Here is a 12,563-nt window from a genome sequence, read left to right as displayed (position 1 = left end):
AAAGTTGCAGTTGCAGTACCTGTCCTCTGGACTTTGAAACACTTAAACAAAATAAAAATACTTTTTTGCACAAGACTGTGTCATCATCTTCGAAACGGCCCAGGGATAGGCCCCGATGGTTAAGGGGGTTAAAGGCATCTCTGTTATATTGTTTGTTGACCTGTCAAAGGCCTTTGATCTGGTTGATCATAATCTGCGTCTGGCTATTGGAAGCTGCAGGTCTGAATGACAGTTCCAAAATAGTAAACTAGCCCAATGCACTGTCTCACAGATTAAGCTCAGTGTGTTCTTGTTGATCGAGTACAATCAAAGGTTTTGAAGAGTGCAAAGACATGTCCACAAGGTTTTTGTTTTGCCCTGGTTGTACTTACTATTTTTATCAACAATATTAGAATTCCTGTTCCATCATATAAAGTGCACTAGTATGCAGACAACACCATATTCTGCTGAACTGCTTCCTACCTTGGTGTGGCTAAGGTAGAGCGCTAAGGTTGATAATCTACAGATTGCACCTAATCAGCGGTGGGTTTGTGTAACCTGAATGTGGTTCTCAGTGCAAAGAAAACAAATTCATTGTCTTTTTTAGGGTTACTCTTAGTTCACATCTTCTGTTGCCTTATCCAGAGACAACACTAAAAAATGTTTCATGTTATAAATACTCGAACATCGGGGTGGATAAGTTGTCTTTCAGAGTGCAAACGAGCCATATGATTAAAACACTAACAATTAGGCTTTGGTTTTATTAATATTATCTGATATTATTAATAAGGCTTAAAACACATTAAAGCTCAGTCTTTATTTGCCATTTTGAAGCTCCAATGCTGCTCTTAAGATGATTTTGTGTTTTGCATCTGTTTTTATAGTTGTGTTTATCCTATTTCGTTGTGTCCTGCTTGCACTTTATATGTGTTGACTGCTATAGTGTGCCTCCTTGGCAAGGTCTTCAATGTGAAAGTGCTCATAGCTTCAAGCGACTTCCTGGTCAATGTTAGATAAATGAATCAAATACACAAAACCAATAAAAAAAAAAATAACAACTAAATAAAAAACAAATAAAACACAAACACAATAAACAACAATAAAACATAAAAATAATAAAAAATTACACAACAAAAAAGACCAGACCAATAAAAAATTAACCTCAATACATGCTGGAGTTGTTTTGAAATATGACACTTTTTACCTCTTAAATACAATAAAATGGGTTTAAATTACACTTATTGTCATTCTAGTCTTTGATACCGACCAAACTGGAGAAATCTGGGGGAATAAATGTACAAACAATGCAGCAGTGCAGCAACAAAGATAAACAGATGTGGAGTTTCATTTGCTGTAAATATTACACAGCTTCGAATATAGAGAGAATAAGATGACACAGATGTTAAATTTAAAGTAAAAGATGCATATTTTAAAGTGTAATAGTCTTATATGTGTGTATCCGTTGTAACTAACTATCCATAGGCGGGGGCGTCGTCCATGTGGGCGTCATGCTGCGGGCTGCTGAACGAGGTGATGGGCACGGGAACAGTGCGGGCGCAGCAGCCGGGGTTTGGAGCAGGGGCGGGGCCCTTCCGCTTCGCCCCCAGCGCAGGGTACTCCACCTATCCCCCCACCAGCTCAGGGAGTGCTGGGCAGCTCTGCAAGGCTTGTGGACTGGCCTTCTCTGTCTTCAGACGCAAGGTAAACGTGTAAACAGAAATGATGAAGGGTGACGGAGGTGGGGGAGTGCTTTACGAGTCCTTTCCAGTTTATTATTTGTTCATTTAGATATGATTTAAGAAGATTTAAGAAGTGATGATTACTTCTTGGTATATTTAAGGTAACATTATAATCTTTGACTACCAAGACACTTTCTAGAATGCAGAAAAACCTGCAAATGGATGTCATTTGTAGATTGTCATTTATCAAAAGCACTTGTCATGAGTGCACATTAATGTGCATGACATTAGTAAATTAACCCTGGAGGATGCAAGATTTGTTTGGGGGAATGAATTTTGCAAGAAAAGTCTTTCTTATTTAACCAAAACAGTGAAAATGTTTCCTTATTAACTGATAAAAAAAAAAAAAAAAAGTAGTTTTTTTTTTCTTTCAAAGGAAATGGTACACTAAGAGATACAAAATGCTTCAATTTAGATTTTTTGTTTTTTATCTTTTCTAAGCATCTTAATTCTATTTTTTTCCTACATGTATATACATATACATATATATATACATACGTGTGTGTGTGTGTGTGTGTGTGTGTGTGTGTGTGTGTGTGTGTGTGCTAAGTTTCTCAAAAGTTCAGTTCTCTGTCAGCTGGTTATGCAGATATGGATTCTCATGACCTCATGACCTGGATTCTTTTTTTTTTTTTTAGGTCTGCAAACTCAAAACTTTCTCCTTTCTGAGTGCTATTCAATTCTCTAAACTAGAGTAAAATATCTACCTGGTATTTATTTTCTCACATAAACTTTAATTAATGCAGAGGGAGTTTAATGGATGAATAAATCTGCCTGACAGCCGGACATGAAAAGTCCGTCTTCCTCAGCCTTTTTTCTTCTCACTGCTTCAGATCACTTTCTCATCGTCCACACGCCAATTTCTGATGGGTGATACGACTCCCATTCGAGTGTCAACAAGATAGTTTCCTAGTATGTAGAAAGACCCACCAGGGGATTAACAACAAGTGATTGAAGAAAAGCTTCTGTTACGGTGGAAATGTGCCCCTGGTGGATCCAGAGCACAAGTTGTGTTTAAGTGATAAGGAAATGTTTACCGGCATGTCTGACCTCCTTCTTTGCCCATTTGAAGTGTCAATCTAGTGAGTCGCTCGGGATCAGTGTTAAGCCTGTTAAATGTTAAATATCACCAGGAGCTACAGATTCTCTTTTATTTACTCGCTCCTAGAAATGACTCAAAATGTGCTTCAATGTGGAATTTTTTCTCTCTGTGGAAGTCATAGAGGAATGCATAGAAATGAACAATGACTATAGAAGCTGTTAGTTATACGGCGACGTGGCTGAAAATTGGCTTTATTCCAATCTACTGCAGCCATGACAGGAGCTGCACTGCTGTAGCTCAGCTGCCCCAGTTTTCAGCTCCACTATCGCACAAAACCTTTCCAGCAGATGGTTCATTTATTCATCAACGATGAACATGAATGACTGAGAGTGTAACAGGCTAAATTAGACATCAGGGCTAGTTAGAAATGATGAAAACAACTTTGGTTTTGAGAGTTTAAAGCTTCAGTAAGAAGAGCAGGAATAGCACATCACATCTGTCTGTCACTTTCTTCTCCTCCTTCAGCACATCTGCTGCGACTGTAAGAAGAGTTTCTGCGCTCTGTGCTCAGTGCTGCAAGAAAACCTGCGCTGCTGCATGACCTGCCACCTGCTGCGCGGCACAGCCTTCCAGCGGCCTCGCCTCATGCAGCTCCGGGTGAAAGACCTGCGCCAGTACCTGCTGCTGCGCAACATCCCCACCGACACGTGCAGGGAGAAGGAGGACCTTGTAGACCTTGTGCTGTGCCATCAAGGGACGCGGGAGACCCCGAGACCCGTGATGGAAGAAGACGAGGAAGAGGAAGAGGAAGAAGAAGAGGAGGAGGAGGAGGAGGAAGAGGACACACGTGAGGATGAAGTAGAAGATGAAGGGGGAGATGACACAGACAGTCTGCACTCACTCCCTCACTCACGTGCCGCCTCACCGCCCTCCGCAACGCGCTCCACCTCTGAACAGTCGGTCTTGTCCGCCTCTCAGGGAGACGTGCTCAGCCCAAGTGACAGCTCAGGGACCACCAGCCAGGTTTGTGTTCACATACACACAGCTTATACTCAGCAGCACACACACTCAGACATCAGCTTTCCCTAACTATCAGACGCTGCACTTCCCTCACATCTGCCCTCAATCTATCCAAAATCATTTATTTCAAATGCAAAATCTACTTATTTAGTTTTCAGAGTGGCAGCTTCAAGTGAGACAAGCAAATGGCCTCACGTGCACGAGTTTAGATTAGTTGTCTTTTGGTCTCAAATCTTGGTGCTTTGTTGTGAATGAAGGCTAAAATCCACCACATTTCAGTGGATAATCGGTGTTCGGCAATACTTCCATGTGACAGCTGGAAACAGCTGTGTTGGCTTCGCGTTTAAGCTCTGAGCCCTCAGACCAGCCAGCGAGGCAGCTTAAGCCCTTTGCCTTTTTTGGTCTGTTACATGGGCTGATTCTGTTATGTAACAAGCACACAAGTTAAAAACTCCCCACAGCGTTGCAGCTGCAACCAGAGAACAGAAACGCAGCTACAGTATATTGCTTCACATGTCTGTGTGATTAGATATGGGGTTTTTTTTTTTGTTTGTTTACAAATTGTCTGGGATAGTTAATGCAACTAAAAAGTAAATGTGCTTCAGTCAATCAGAAAAACAAACAAGCTTAATTCTGTGTAATCTGGTTAATTTTATTTGAAATGTCAGAATTAGGAGCTGCATGATTTAAATCAGATTTAGAAATTATACGGTCCTGGAGCATCCCATTTTCCAAAAGCACATGAAAGAAGGAATTTCTGTCATATTGCTCCTTTTTACCCTTTTTTTGTAAGAAAAGAATGAAATGAAGGAGCAAATTTAGCAAACAAAGGCTTCTGATATTTAATATAATAATTATTGCTCTAATGGGGTCACAAAATGTGACACGTAGTCATTATTAAACTAAATTTAACATTTTTTTCCTGTTTTGGTTGTTTAAGTTCTATATTTACAATTAAATTTGTGCAGACGCACATCTTTAATTATGTCTTTAGTTATTCATGTCCAAAATGGGTAAACACAAACTGTCTTCTTAAAGAGCTCAAGTGTATATGGAGAACTCAATAAAACTATGAATGAAATGTTAAAACATTGCTGACAACAAGGTCAGGAAACCATGGATTTCCTTTTGTCGCTTTCTCAGTTGATTTTTATGCCGATTTTTCAGCCTTTATTCTTCTCTTGAGCAGATAAATGCAGGTCATTGAATTTACGGATGCAGAATTTCCCATTTAATCATATTCAATCAGTCCTGGATTGCTTTTACAAAATGTTTTGGTTCAACCTCTGTCTGCATTGTGAAACATTTTCTGATCAATTTAGTTAAAAATAAGTCTGACGTCTATACACTTCTATATCAATAAACATTATAGACCCCGTGCGACTGGAGGCCGTGCTGAACAGTGCTTTCATGTGATGTACAGGTGGTGTTGTGTGTTTCTGATCAGCTCTCCACACACTTCTGTCTGTTTGGCTTTCCAGGATGTTTTTTTTTTGTTTGTTTGTTTCCTTGGCAAAACGTAATCTGAGTTTTCTTAAGATGTATGAGTAGTTAGTGTGATCTGGTCAACCCCTAAGCATCTTCACGACAAATGTAAAAGATCTATGTACCCTAAAACCTTGCGGTAATTTACCACTACCTTCCCACAGTGACAAAAAGCTCTTTTTTGTGTTTTCATGTTCAGATTTTTTTTTTCTTTTTTTCGCAAGATAGCACTTAAAATATTTCCTTCCTCATGTGCAAATTTGATGTCATAGTTAAGCATCTGCAGTTGTAGACCATATTTGTTTTATGACCATGACTTTAGGTAAATGTAATTTTTTTTCCAGACTTAACTTTAAATTTCAGCTGTTTAATGTTTGCTGTGAATTTGCTATTTAAAGATTCGAACAGGTCCTCTTAAATATGTGCATCAACTTCAGTGGCATTTCGTATGGGACCAGGCTGTGGATCATGGGAATCTTTCCCCTTCTTCTTCTTTTTTCTAATATCTTCACTATTTAATCATAAATTGTTGGGAGAAAAAGACACGCCAACAAATCATTGTCTGTCACATTCACAATGTGTTAGAAAGGCATTGAGTTGTTTTATTGAAGCACTGAGTATTTTTTTCTGTTCACATAACTAAAAACATTAGCAGCAGCTTTTGCAGCAGAATATACTTTCCAGTAGTTTCACATGTTTGAAGAGGCTGAACTAAATCCAACATCACAGCACAGAAACGCCGTGTTCCAGGGAGGCTCAGCTCTTCGAGTGAGTCGTCGCTATTGCTAATGTTTATGTCTCTAAGGAGTCTCGTCTGAGCACAAACATGATGTCTGTGCGAGAGCTGCCATCTAGCACCATGACGCTGACGGATGCATTATTAACACGTCTTTATTGGAGAAAGATGCTGGTGTGCTGGAATGTAGAAAGGCAGAGACAGTTTGTTTTCATGACACAGTGGTGGAAATGCTAAACTGCCACATCAGTTATCCCAAGCTGTTTTTGTAGTTGGTCAACAGATAAAAGAAAAAAGCAAGTATTATTCATTCAAAGTGCAACAAATTAGCTAAAATATCACATACATGCAGGTCACTGCCTGAATTATTATGCAGCTGATTGTACAGTTTCTTTAACCCTTTGATGCATCATGTCCACTACAGTGAAAACCCATTTTAAGGCTGTTTCCTCGTATATTCATGGGTGACGATAGTATATTTGCAATTTGGTTACTTCAGTGGACATTAATAAGTCACCCAATACACAGCCATTCACTGAAGAATAAACAAATGTAGTATAAATTTAATACATAATAAGTTTACCTCGGTAAGAAACAGGACAAGAAAAAGCTTAAAGTAACTTTTATAGAATATTTATATTATTAAATATAACATTATATTATTGCTATAGAATAGATAAAATAATTAAAATAAATATTAACTCAAATGATATTAAAGACTGAAAAAGCATCTCTGTACATGTCTGTAGAAGAAAATATGGTATGTGGAACAAAAAATATGGCATTGATTTTTTTTTTTTTTTTTTTTTTTTTTTTTTTAATTCATGCATCAGAGGGTTAAACCAGTAAATTGTCAACTTCATGTTTGAAAATTAAATCAGTATCTGTCAGATATTTACACATGCACAATATTATTTGCAATTGCACAAGGATAAAATTGCATTGCAGTTTCACTCATTAATAATCCGGATTGCATGATCAGTATTTCCTGAAGAAGAGAATGGGATATAAATATGTTGAGTATGTTTTCAACAGCAGAGCATCCACCAGAAACTGGGATATTCACATGGTCGTCTAGACTGCTTTGGAGTATCACAAGCCCCTGGCTGCATTTTTTTCAAAGCCCACTGCCTCCACATCTCAACCTGCTTCTGCCTTTTTATATTGTACACAAACATCAGTAATGCCATATCTTCACAGTTCTTCATAATCTTTATGACTGTTGTTTCTCAAGTCATATTATGATTGCAACTCTATAACAAAGCATTTATAATGGTTACGTAGTGGAACATTTATTAGCAGAAATTGTAACATCACTACATTTTCATGACTTTAAAACCATTTATATCCAAAGACATCCTAGGTCACTATCCTTGCCCTCCTTCATTTCTCACCTCTATATTACTACAGTAGCTCTGGAGGGACAAACCAAACACTGGATGAGCTGCTGGGCTCAACTTTAGAATGACCTCTGTGTTACAAATATTGAGATCCTGTGTCTGCACGTGAAAGCTCAGTCATTTAAATGGGGAATAGTGTGAAACATCTTTTAATGTCAGAACTTGGCCAGCCATGTCCTCCATGCTAAGTTGTTGTAAAGTTTTCATAAACATAAAGGGAAAATCCGTCAAAGAGCTGGAAGCAACACACAAAACTTCAAAATCTGTCATGCTACAGAGAAGTTAGTCTGTTTTCATGGACATTTCAGTTTTTGATGCAAAATTATACAGCAACATGCACAAGGCCAGACTCCAAATACCTGAAAGGTGTTTTGTAGTTTAGAGGTTTGTGCACAGACTCAGTCTGTAGTGCTTTGCATAATGTTTATTGAGCACTGATGCAGACAAAATGTGGATAAAGATAGACATTCATTTACTGTCCCGTTTGCAGAAAAGCCATGTTTAACTCATAAAACATGTTTTTTCTTCCAAGAAGAGGCTTTAAGGCTTCTTTTTATTTGGCGTGAGATTAGTTTGAGTAGTGTGAGAACATGAGACAGACTGACAGAAGCTGTCTCACACCAAAAGCAAAACATCAGTAACCCCGCAGCATGTCTGTAAAAATGTCCCTGAGTCTCACGGGCCTTTTATGGCATTAAATCACTTGATTATGCTAAGAAGGAGCTGGCAATTTTTCAAGCTAACCTATGAGTTCAACATCATTTTGAAAGTATAATGCAACTTAAACTGACTTCAGTGTGTTGATCTCTTCTCGCAGGAGCATGAAGATACTCCAACGGCGTCCCTTTTAAACCTGGAGCCCACTGAAAACATCTTGGAGGTGCGCCATTTGTTTTTGTTAAAGGTGGACTATGTAAGATTTTCAATATTTTCAAAAAAAGTTAACTAAAAAAATAACTACAATCATAATTAGATAGTTTTTTAAAACATGTAGGTTCCAGTCTGTCCATGTTTGATGTGTTATTAAATTACAAGTTTAATTAATGACAAAGACCCTTCTTAAATGTCTTCCTGCCAGTAAAAAAAAAAAGTGCTTTTTGTCATTTGTCATTAATTAAACTTGTAATTTAATAACGCATCAAATATGGACAGACTGGAACCTACATGTTCAAAAAACTATCTAATTATGATTGTAGTTATTTTATTCGGTTTTTTTTGTTTTTTTTTTAAATATTGAAAATCTTACATACTCCACCTTTAACATGTAGAGAGCCCAACAATCTTCATCCTCAAAGCGTGAATGAGGGCGATTCCTGCCGAGTCACTGATTAAAGCCCTGTTCCCATGTGGATTGTAGGTCAGCCCGGCCACGCAGAGACGGATCAGAGCCTCGCTGTCTGATCTCGACAATGAAGAGGCGATAGAGAACCTCTCTGTCCGCCAGCTGAAAGAGATTCTCGCCAGGAACTTTGTCAATTACTCCGGCTGCTGCGAGAAGTGGGAGCTGCTGGAGCGGGTGCACCGACTCTACAGAGAAAATGAGCAGAACAGAAAATCCAGTGAGCACTTTGGCTTTTGCATATTAATTCCACACTTTCATCTTTTGGTTTTAATCCTTTTTCTCTCTTTTCTTCTTTCTTTAGTGGAAAACGTCAGCATAACTGCAGGTAATTGCCTTTGAGTATTGGATTTATAATTGAGATATGGCATTGCTCAAGCTCACTTTAGCTGGATAGAAATTTCTAACACAGCATTGTTTTACACTAAAGGGCAAATTTGTTGTTTCCTAAACTAATTGGTTTTCTTTGTTACTGCCCATTCTTGCTGATAAAGTGGTTGCATATCCTCCACCTCTCTGCAACAGTGGAGTTGGAGGTAAGATGTTAATATGAAAAGCCACCTTGTAACCGCCTCCATGATTATCACTCATCCGTCAGTAATCAGTAAAGGCATGCTGCAGCCGTTTTTTTTTACCCACTCAGTATTTTCCATCATCTTCTGCATTCCCATTGTGCAGTCATTATTTCTAGCCTGGCTGAATGTCTCCACATTCTGTCACTCTGTCTCTTCCATAGTGTACGTCATTTCATGTAATTCTCAGGGACGGCCTCTTGTCCTTTCATTAATGTAATTTATTAAAGCTTTTACCTCTTGATGAGCCATCATATCACTTCAGTGGCAGCACGTCTCCATCAGGTGTAATTACAATGTCAAGCTTCTATGCTGAAATAAAGGGCTCAAGGATCTTATTAGGCCATTTAACATTCAGCTGTGCTGGGATGGTCGACAGGCTGCAGCTGGATTGATTTTTTTTTTCCCTGTCACAGTAAATGTGAGCAGCAACAGGAGCCAGATTTAGGCCAGTCAGCTGATCAGTCAGCATTTAACTCCCATAAGCCAGTGCACTGACACAATTTAATCTTCAACTACTTTGATGGGTATGGCTTTTCTTCCCCCAAGCTGGATTGGACAGTTGATTGTTTGTTTTTCTGTGATGTATAGATGATTCATCTACATTCAAACAATTTTCATGTAAAAGCAGCTGTTAGAAAAAGCTCTAAAGTTAAGCAGTAAGATTTTGTGACATCTAGCTAAAGAAATAGAATAGATGGGGGGAAAAAAAAAAAACAGATGTAGTTTGTCCCTTCTCTGCTGCTGTTGAGACATCGCAGAGCTATATGGAAATCGGGTGGAAGTGATGGAGGAGGAAGAGAGACGAATCAAGGCTGATGGAGTCACTGGCGCTCTGAAGCAGCTGCTCATCATCTCCAGTCTTAATAAGCATCCAGGGGACAATTGTTTACTGACAGTGTGTTTTACATTTCCATTCGCAGATGGTGTCAAAGCTCAGCTGGCAGCGGATGAAAACCTATGTCGCATCTGCATGGATGCCATCATCGACTGTGTGTTACTGGAATGTGGTCACATGGTAACCTGTACCAAATGCGGGAAGAGGATGAGCGAGTGCCCCATTTGCAGGCAGTATGTAGTGCGGGCCGTGCATGTCTTCAAGTCTTAAAACTCTGTGCGTGCACCGGAGCGGCCCTCAGGCGTGCACGTGGCCCGAGCCCTGAGTTGATTTCTGAGGATGAACTGCTGTGCATGACGTCTCACAGGGCCAAATGCTGCAGCAGGCAAGAGCAACTTCCCGGTCTTTGAAACCAGACTGTTGCCTCTGGCCTACCATGGTTTACCCCCCCACCCCACCCCCTCGTCATCTCCCACTAAACCCACATTCCAGTCCTGCCTCTCCTCCCTGGTTGGTTGTCATCAGCGAGTCTCGCAGACACTCCTGCCATCACTTCTCTCCATTTTCTGTTCAGACTCTTCTCACAGGAGACGACAGGAGGTGGTCCCGTGGATACTTGAAGAGGGTTGGCCTGTTGTTTTTTGATGAAATATTTAAGATCCCAGGGTTAGAGTCAATATGGTTTACACGGTCATGCCACATGACACTGTGTTATCTCCCTCAGTGTTCTTTAGGATGTGCAATATCAGAGATAAAGAAATGTGTTTTGTTTTGTTTTTTTTTAGAAAAATGTCTATTTATCAGTCTGAACACAACATGCACTGAGTCATCTCCTCACACACACAGGAGCATGTAGGGTGCCGTAAATCATGCCTTCAGTGGATATTTGGTTAAAATCTTAGAGTATTCTCATAACCAGCAAGCTTGGTGTGATAGTTTACCGGTACTCTTGGTTTGAGGTTTTATTTCATTTATATGTTTTTTGGGGGGTTTTCTTTTTTTTTTTTTTTCGCAAAATGAACTTTAGGAAGTAAAGCATTCATGTAAACATTTTAACACTGTGTGAAGGATTGTGTCTTTATTTTCTTATCTGACGATAAACATTCCTGGTTTTCTGTAAAAATTCAATTCATTCACCGACTTTATCCATCTCTGTGATTGGATCACTGTAAGCTCACTCAGTTCGGCTGACATCTTGTGACATAACATGGTGTTATAATGACCCGGTTTTCAAAAAATGTCGCAGCACTGTGCAAAATGCTTCATCCTTCCTCTGAGAACCACAAGGAAATGCAGCCGAGAGCTTCAGTAAAAAACCAGACTCTTGAGTTGAGATTGATTTTATTGTACGTTACAAACACTCATCCCTCTGTAACTTTAAGTAACTTTCACAGAGCAATATCACCTCATTTTAGAGTCTACCAGTCATTCATCCTGTCCTCTAATGTCTGATCTAAAGGTAGATAACAGGTGCTACTTCCTTGTTTCTGAGCGTAGCTCTTGTCCTGTCGTCCAGGTTTCCTTCCACATATCCCTCACACAGCGAGATGCAGAAGTAGCGGATTTACTTTGACCTGTTATGCAAATGAAACACACCCTTCATGTCATGAGATCCAGTTAACTCAGATGTCAGTCAAATATCTGTGTTCTGTATGCTTGTGGTATGTTCAAAGAAACTGCAGTTGATTTGCTCCAAAGTGAATCTCATATAAAGCTTTTCTGGTTGTTTACTGATAAGTTATTAAATGTATATTTTTCCATTTTACTTGGGAGACGTGCGATTTAAAGTACGAAGGTTTAAAAAAAAAAAAAAGTTTTCCAGAATGTATTCCTGCTGGTTTTGGTCTCTCGCCATTAAAGCTACTTCACAGTTTCCATTTTTTTACACCTTCTTGTCATCGTCTGCTTCAGATCCAAACTGACATCTGCGTCGCACCACTGTTAACAAACACTGCAAGTCACCTTCTGTTGTTTCTCGAAGATGTCACTCATGGGCAGCTACAGTTTAATCGGACTGGGAAGGTATCATGATCACTCATAATCCCAGATATTTATATTTTGAATGCTGAATCCTTTTTATTTTGGTTAACAGGAGAAAATGGTTGTTTGGATTCAATAAAATGCAGTACCACAAACCAGAAAGTAAAATCCTGCTTCTTATTTTTTTTTAACTGGTGAGAACAGTAGCAAGCATGCAGCAAAAATAACATTAGTATTTCTGGATGTTCTTTTATGAATCAAACACACAGCTCAATATTTAAAATGAATTTAATATCTCAAAAGGTTGACTCTTCCTAAAGGCTTTCTATGTACAGATACATCTGAAGTAATGTACTAAAGTTTTATGGTGACAATCTTTTAATAAAAACATGAATTTTTAATGTAAACCCATCTACCAAACCGTAGAAAAATG

The 12,563-nt window shown here is 39.0% G+C and overlaps 1 protein-coding gene across 1 annotated transcript; it reads left to right on the top strand.

Moving 5' to 3' along the window:
* Window positions 1-1,467: 1,467 nt before the first annotated feature.
* On the top strand, window positions 1,468-10,560 carry rnf34b (ring finger protein 34b). The gene is made up of 7 exons (XM_079256231.1): window positions 1,468-1,680; window positions 3,286-3,783; window positions 8,219-8,281; window positions 8,759-8,960; window positions 9,045-9,068; window positions 9,235-9,276; window positions 10,236-10,560. The coding sequence occupies exons 1-7, from the start codon at window positions 1,477-1,479 to the stop codon at window positions 10,418-10,420; spliced, it is 1,218 nt and encodes a 405-aa protein (XP_079112357.1). The 5' UTR covers window positions 1,468-1,476; the 3' UTR covers window positions 10,421-10,560.
* Window positions 10,561-12,563: the final 2,003 nt, after the last annotated feature.

The sequence above is a fragment of the Telmatherina bonti genome (assembly GCF_933228915.1).
Source record: "Telmatherina bonti genome assembly, chromosome: 17".
Taxonomy (NCBI): Eukaryota; Metazoa; Chordata; class Actinopteri; order Atheriniformes; family Telmatherinidae; genus Telmatherina; species Telmatherina bonti.
Note: the sequence above shows the minus strand (reverse complement) of the source record. Positions and strands in the feature narration are given on the sequence as shown.